Source organism: Manduca sexta, unplaced genomic scaffold, assembly GCF_014839805.1.
Source record: "Manduca sexta isolate Smith_Timp_Sample1 unplaced genomic scaffold, JHU_Msex_v1.0 HiC_scaffold_131, whole genome shotgun sequence".
Lineage (NCBI taxonomy): Eukaryota > Metazoa > Arthropoda > Insecta > Lepidoptera > Sphingidae > Manduca > Manduca sexta.
Window position 1 is genome coordinate 5,766 of NW_023592161.1, and position 8,136 is coordinate 13,901.

Genomic DNA, 8,136 nt, shown 5'->3' on the forward strand with positions numbered 1-8,136 from the left:
AAAATAAACATACCAATTCAAAACGCATTTGGAACATCAAAACCGACGTGCAACCATACAGTGTTGGTTATAAATGAACCCGAAGGAATTCAGGAGCAAATGCTATAAGGAACGGATAACAGGCTAATAGCGATTATTAATCATGGTGCGTGAGTCAGAGATAACATGGGTAATGGAATGGTGTTCGACAGAACTTTAGGTTGAGTGTGTGTTGTGAAGATACTGTGTGTAGTTTTGAAATTTGGTGGGTTTCTGGTATTTTTCAGTAGACCAAAAATATGCCTTAATTTTCAAAAGGATTCCAAAAATAACCATCACTTCAACTAAAAGTGGTGTGGCGATAACCTATTTGGGAATGGAACGGGCTGCCACGATGTCAGCAGTTCAAATCGCAAGGGCACACACCTCTGACATTTCTAAAATTATATGTGTATTCTTTGTGAATTATCGCTTGCTTTAACGGTGAAGGAAAACATCGTGAGGAAACCCGCATTCCTAAATAATATCTCTATGGAATTTTTTAGTGTGTGAAGTCTACCAATTAGCACTAAGCCCTCTCAGTGGTAGAGGCTAATGCCTAGTACAGTGGGATAGTATATAATAAAGGGCTGATATTATTATTCAATTATAATGAGTTGCAAGTGATTTATCCTTTGTGTGTCAGTAGGATGCCCTAAATTTTTAAATAGCCCATCTTGAAATAAAGACAAATCTCAGTAACACATGTTTCGTTGTTTTATACGTTTTATGAAAACAAAATGTAAAATTAAATTTCTGACTACAATGTGACAGCATATGAGTAATGATAAAAATTTACACTTTCTGGTGTATTTTTCACGGAAACTGATATCCTTTTTTGTAATGTGTTATAATTAAGGAAATTAAGAGTGACAACTTAGAAATTACCTATTACCGTTTTATGGTATATATTTTATATTAACAATTTTATAGTCCCATTATAGACTATAAAAATCCAATTATGTGGGTTGTCACTCTTTTATCCAATGTTGAATTATTATTATCGATTAATACAAAAGTATTCGTGTGTTTAACATTCCATCGCTTTTCCTTTGGATCCCGGACAGCACTGGAAATATCTCAAGGTCTGTAGTCTTCGGTTGTTTATGCTTTTATTTTGAGTTGCGTAGTATTTTTGTTACTTGCCATAAGGTCAAAAATTCTTCTGAAATTTTTAATCGTTGTCATGAAAGTAGTCATTCTTTTGTTTCACACTCAATTATCGAATTTATCGATTATTTTTTTTATTGAATATCTTTTGAGCCTTGCCTACATTCCTTTTCAATGGTATATATCATAGATATATTTCTAAAAAGTCGCGTTATATCTCAGATTTATCAGTTGACTTCCTTTGATTTATTTCTCTTCGTATTTTTGCTCAGTCTATAGTTTATGCGTCTGAGTAACAGTTATTATCTATGTTGATTGTCAACCTTTCTGAAAGTCATGAGAAAGCTCAGACGTCCCGTACGAAAATTTTACTTCAGCAAAGAGCAATATCAATATTCGTCGCGACATATTTGAATTACCTTAATAGAATTACAATCAACTGAAATACATCGCTATTGACTCCCAATGCTTTTAAAAGGCTCTTATAGAATCAATTTGATGTATTGAATACAAATCATCAATCATTGTTACTGCAAACGCACTTTCGGTTTCAACAATTGTCGTCTCGCCTTGCATGGTTATTGCATTATTATTTCGATAGTTTCATTGTTAGTTTTATTTTCCTGCTTTTGAGTTTTTGTTGTGACATCTGTTTTAATGAGATAAGATTATGTAGATAACGTTTCTTAATTAAGTTGACATTTTTCATTTTTATTTGCATTTGGATTTTTAGATTGATAACGTTCGTTATTTTTAATTGATATACGAATTTCCATTTTTTCACATTCAATTTAATCAAATGTTGATTATGATTCATCGTTTATTTCTAGTCCTGATTTACTTACTCAAATTTTGTTTTGATCGACAATTGAATACCATCAGTGATTTGTGTAGTCTACCATTCCCTTTAACAAATTCATCCAAATTGCATGACTTAGTTCCGTAGTGGCTTTCTCTACAATATATTTGGTTTTGATACTATCGTGTGGTCCAGGTGTTAAAGTATTTATGTCCAATGCTGCTCGGACAGACGTACACGCGTCTGCACGTTTGCGAGATCATCAACAACCAGCCGTGTTGTCCGCCACAACAAGTAAGTGTCGTTGTTTGTTGACTGTTGAGAATGCTTCGTAGGATTTTGTTTGCCATTTGCACCGATTTAGGCTGACCATGATGTGATAGATTTTGATCTTGTAGAGTTGTTACAGAGCAATCTATGTTATTTTAATTTTACTTTATTTAACTAAAGGCTATAAATAAAAACATACTACGCATCTTTTGACAATAGCTAGAACTATGTCGGAATGTTTTATCAAAGATAAACTTAATAACTCTAAAGCAATTCGTGGAAACAGGGATTAGTTGTCCTTTTTTATTACTTATACCTCTTATGTATAAGTGAAAATGATAACCCGGATGATTTAGTTAATTTATATTATAGTTGCTACACCTTCTACCGGATTTTGATCTATCCTATGAGATGGCTAAGGCTAAGTTTACACTTTAAGGCTTCAAACATTCTGAAATCTCTAGTGTAAACTAATCGGTGTATTTGCTTTAACTCGTTGTTTGTACTTTAGTTTTAATAATTCGTATTTATTTTTGATTCATAACATTTAGCAGTTGTTTTAGATGTCGTGCCTCACATTAATGCATGGTTGTTTGTTGTTTTATTTTGGTTTCATTAACATCACACTTCGTTTACATTGGAAAATACGATTTCACTGAACGATTGAGTGATCGTGTGACGTCAATATCAGAATTACAATTGGCAGTTTACCTCATCCTGGCATAGTTTTGCTGTTGGTAGGATATATTTTATATCCGCCCGTATAACGACCACCGTACACAAAGTCTTAAAACAGACCGACATGATTGTATCTACTGCCGAGGAGTAATCATCTCTCAGTCGACATTCTATTGGACCCCTCTCCACTTACCATCAGGTGCTGTGGGGTCACTTTGCCGTGTATAAAAAAATGGTTTAAAACCATATTCTAGACTTCGGTTGTCATCAGCCAGGTGGACCATCAGCTCCTACGCTTTAGAGAGATATGTAATCATGGACAGCTAGAATCTTCAGTGGATCAGGACATATTATCTGAAGTCCTGAATTAAGCCATAACATTAGACTCTTTGTTTTCGTTAACCTCACTGGATTCTAGTTTCGAACACATTGTTGTTTCGCTTCGACTAATTCGTTTTAGTTGCATTTTAGTTTACTGTTGTTAGTTTGTTATATTCATTTTGTTGATTTAGTGTTTTTGTGAGTTTTTGCACGCGTTTCAGATTGCCCTTTTTATTTTCTACACCAGAAACTAAAATACGGATCCAATCAATCAAATTAAGTATGGGATACCAATCGGAGAGAAGCGTCATCGAATTTGTATTCTGTATTCATTTTGAAGGAAAAGAAAGAATGGAAGAAAGAACATTTTATTTTTCGAACGGACAAAAACAAGATTATATATTTTATAAAAATATATTATATTGTTCCAACAATGGGAACCCTGATTCAGCTCGTAACTGCAGTACAGCGTAACCAATACCGCATTGCTGATTTTAGACGAGAGACCGAGGTGACACACGATCACGATTTTGTGAGGGATATGATGTTGATTTTGAATGACAAGGTTGGCATAAACTATTAGATACAAAGAGCATTACAAGCAAAACCAACGGCAATTTCTCACACTGTTCATAATTCCTAAGTGAAGAGTAATGAAGAAAACTAAAGTTAAAACGACGGGTTTCCAACGATCTCTATTTTAAATTATATCTTATGCTTCGGTACTAATGTTGTTTATTGTGCGCAGGTGAATCGTCACGTAAACGATCTGTTCGAGGACCTGCGCGATGGACTCAACCTCATTTCGCTGCTGGAGGTGCTTTCTGGCGAACACCTCGTGAGTATTCATTAACATTATAACAGTTTACAGATATAGAACAATCTAGTATTATACTGGGTCATTTTGACATTGCGTTACTAAATGAAACCACATGCTTATCTACTTTATGTATTATTTTTTCTTTGTGTTTTTTTCTTTTATACTTTTTTGTTAAAAATAGTAACGCAATGACAAAATGACCCTGCATATTAATAAAATTTTTAACAATTTAAAGCAACAGAACATCGTAAAACCTTTTTTGGAATCGCACATCGATTATTGATATGACTGCATCGCACATTGAATATTGACTGCAATTTTTTATAATGATTTCTTATGTTTACGCGATAATGTTAGACATTGAAAGTAAAAGTATTTACCGCGAAAAATCCGTTTAATACTTTTATTTTCAATGCTTTTTGCGGGCATAGCATCGTGATCCCGCGGTACCTGATGGTAGGTGGAGTGGGGTCCAGATAGAACTAAAACATTTATTACAAACTAGTTTTGCTCGCGGCTTCTCCCGCGGGAAGCAGTTTTCCGGTTTAAAAGTCCCGCTATATTTTTCTCAGGATAGAAAGTAGCCTATAACCTTCTCAGGGTCTTAAACTATCTTCATACCAAATTTAATAAAAATCCGTTTGTACATTTTGAGAAAATCTATAACATACAGAGAAACATAAAAGTAACTTTGTTTTATAATATTATGTATAGGTATAGCGTAATTTCCATTGTTTACATTACTTTTATTGTAAAAATATAAATATGATTTCATGGAACCCAATAATTATATTTCGATAATGTAATGAACCTCATTTCGTATCGCTGTGTTTTCCCATCGTATAAATTATTTGTAATCATTAGTTAGTAAATGGAAAAAATAAACCTATTCCTTATCAATTAAAGTATAGTTTCGCACGTAAACAAAAATTATGTTTAACCCATAAAGTAAATAATTTGTAGTTTTAAATTAAAAATTAATCTTATTCCTTATCGATTAAAGTATAGTTTCGCACGAAAAATAAAATTCGGCTTGACCCGCCGAACTTAAGTAGATCCAGTAAGTAAATAATTTGTATGTAAACAGATGTATTAGTGTGAGTTATATTACCTTCTTATCAAATGACATTTGTGAAATTTCTTATTTAGGTTCTTATAATATTTCCTTATTTTCGAAATAGGCAAAATCTTTGAGAAATATATTTATTAGTTAAGATATCTTTGACGGTATTATCATTCTCATTGCTTCAATCTCAGTCAAAAATGTAAACTGCCGTGGTCTTAGGAGCGAGTTCCAAGCCCGATAATGAAAAAAGAAACTAAAGTACACTTTGAAATAAAACTATTGGAAGACTGCAGCCTTCATGGTCACATGGGGTTGGACGTACGAAACGTCGGGAGGAAATTATAATATACCAAACCGCGAGAAATTCCGTAAAATAGTTTTATTTAAACGTCTAACATTCGTGTAAACATAAGAAATACTTTTTAAAGTACATTTTATTTAGTAGATATTTAATTTGTATTCTTATATAGCTTAAAAATCAACTCAACTCTGATATCCGGGGACACAAACTATATGTGAACCATGTAGTTACACCTCTGCCTACCCTTATTATATTTATTTATTGAACACTTTGTACATAATATAATCTTAATGCTAAGAGCATAAGTGCAATATTAACATACCGTTATCATTTTTAATTCAATAGCATAATACAAAGCATATCAAACTCCGGAACTCACAATCAACATCTCACGAGGCCACCGAAGGGCCATTACACGATTTATTGTTATTATTTAATAGTAAATGAATCAAGTCACGCGTTGGTTATACGACAATTATTTAGATTAACGATGTTTGTGCAAACTAATACATACTAATGTTAATTAACGTTATGATGTATTTAGCGTTGATAAATGTATTAGCTGGCACGTGCTTCGTTTAAACAACTTGTTAATCCATACTATACTAATATGTAAACATGCAGAGTTTGTTTGAATGCGCTAAACTCGGGAAATGCTGAACCGAGTTTGATTTTTTCACTAATACGAAGCTACGTTTCTCCTGAGTGATATTGGCTATTTTTTATCTTGGGAATATATTTATGCCGGAATAACTATTACGCGGGTATGCATGTTTACCATGAGATTAGATGAGCTGCAGACCAAAGCTAAACAAAGTCCCCGCCGCATCTGTCTATCCGTTTAAACGTGATAAACTCAAAACTATCCAACGGATTTCGATGATATTTGGTATGAAGATAGTTTGAGACCCTGGGAAAGATATAGGCTACTTTCTATCCCGGAAAATGTATATGAAAATTCTCACGCGAGTGAAGCCGCGAGCAATAGTTAGTGCTTAACACATCACGCAATTATCTCCGAAGGGGGCATAGAAGCAACCAAGGTACTCACTTATCACCAAGTGTGTTCCGTCCCATGATGTGATAGGGAGCCCAACACCATACTGGCCTTTTTACTTATCGTTACTTAATAGGTACACTTTCCAAAGTTCGCGCAACTTTTAGAATGCAAAGCTATCCATCATAACGCGTATAGTAATCGGAGCAGGGTGTATAGGGGATATGCCTCGCCCACACCGGTAACTGATAGCCGGTTTAATGACGGCTTAACGTTTGGCAATCTTTTAGCGGGTTAAGTGAATTTGATCGGGTTGATTATTGATGTGGGTTTGATTCTTGGATCACTCGGGACATAATTGAAAAGTAATTAGGTTATAGTAAGTGGTAACGTTTTTGAAAAATTTGGTATCAAAGTACTATCGTTCATATAGGTCCGTATGATTAGTCAGACTTTATACATCCATATTTTGTCCTTATCTTTAAAGAGGAGAAGAAAAGGACACCGAAAGAAAAACCTTGTTATATGTATTTAAGAATGTAACTCACACAAAAGTCCATTGTGTTTGTATAAAGCCTTTGCTAGGCTAACAAACGTAGTGTCAAAAAAAAAAGGAAGACTTTACTTCTTTAGCCATTACTCATAAGAATGCTTCATATTTAATGTATTTACCGTTCGTTCCAGCCGCGCGAAAGAGGTCGTATGCGTTTCCACATGCTGCAGAACGTTCAGATGGCCCTCGACTTCCTCCGCTACAAGAAGATCAAGTTGGTGAACATACGCGCCGAGGACATTGTCGACGGGAACCCTAAGCTGACACTCGGCCTTATATGGACCATCATTCTGCACTTCCAGGTTAGTGGCTGTTTGGTTTCGTTCCTTTGTCGAGATGTTTTTTTTTTATTACAGGATTATCAATGCATTCGAAATTTAAAATGTTTTGGTTTCGTAGGATTATTCATCGATTCGAAATTTAAAAATAGTTTTCGTCTATATGGGAATACGAACGCGTTCGAAATTTAAAGTATTTTTACTAAAGATCATGAGCGTATTTAAAATTTTCTAAAGTTTAGGAACGTTAAACTGTTGCAACAGTGAAAGCATTCGATGTTTTTGATACCATTCGAATAAATCGAATAATTTAAGTGCAAAACGAAAGTGTTGGAAATATTTGTAGGTATTTAAATAATCGTTAATGAGGTAATCGTTGTCGAACGTTTTTCCAAGGTGATCTCATTACGATATCGACGCGATATTTGTTTTATTCCAACATAATTCGAAGTATACTGTATAAATATTTGCGAAAACAAAACGCAATCTTCATTATCCTATACTATGCTGTCTAAAAAATCTATTGTACATAAATTGGTCTGTATTCCGATTCCGCGGACCTTGGCCCGTATAAGTGGACATAATTTCGTTTGTAATCCAATTATAGATGGCATGGCGCAACCCACGCGGTCACGACTCCGTGACGGGCACGATACAGATCTCTAGTGTTTGAGCGTTATTCTAGACTTCGATTTTAAATTATGAATTTGGCTGTAATGGTGTTCGAGGAATATGCTATTATTTTTTGGCGGCTTTTTATTTTGAATTTTGTTAAAAGTAATATCATATTTAGTTTACCAAATACATAGTATCGTTTACTTATCGTTGAATATCATAATTTTTATTAGTTAATTATTAATGCATATTTGTATTAGACTAGAAATATATCATGGGACAGATATGTACACAACTAGTACTAAAGCCT

The 8,136-nt window shown here is 34.0% G+C and overlaps 1 protein-coding gene across 1 annotated transcript; it reads left to right on the forward strand.

The window, feature by feature from the left end:
- Nucleotides 1-1,837: 1,837 nt before the first annotated feature.
- LOC115444474 (alpha-actinin-like protein 1) lies at nucleotides 1,838-7,884 on the forward strand. The gene is made up of 4 exons (XM_037445201.1): nucleotides 1,838-2,221; nucleotides 3,945-4,034; nucleotides 7,065-7,235; nucleotides 7,819-7,884. The coding sequence occupies exons 1-4, from the start codon at nucleotides 2,144-2,146 to the stop codon at nucleotides 7,882-7,884; spliced, it is 405 nt and encodes a 134-aa protein (XP_037301098.1). The 5' UTR covers nucleotides 1,838-2,143.
- Nucleotides 7,885-8,136: the final 252 nt, after the last annotated feature.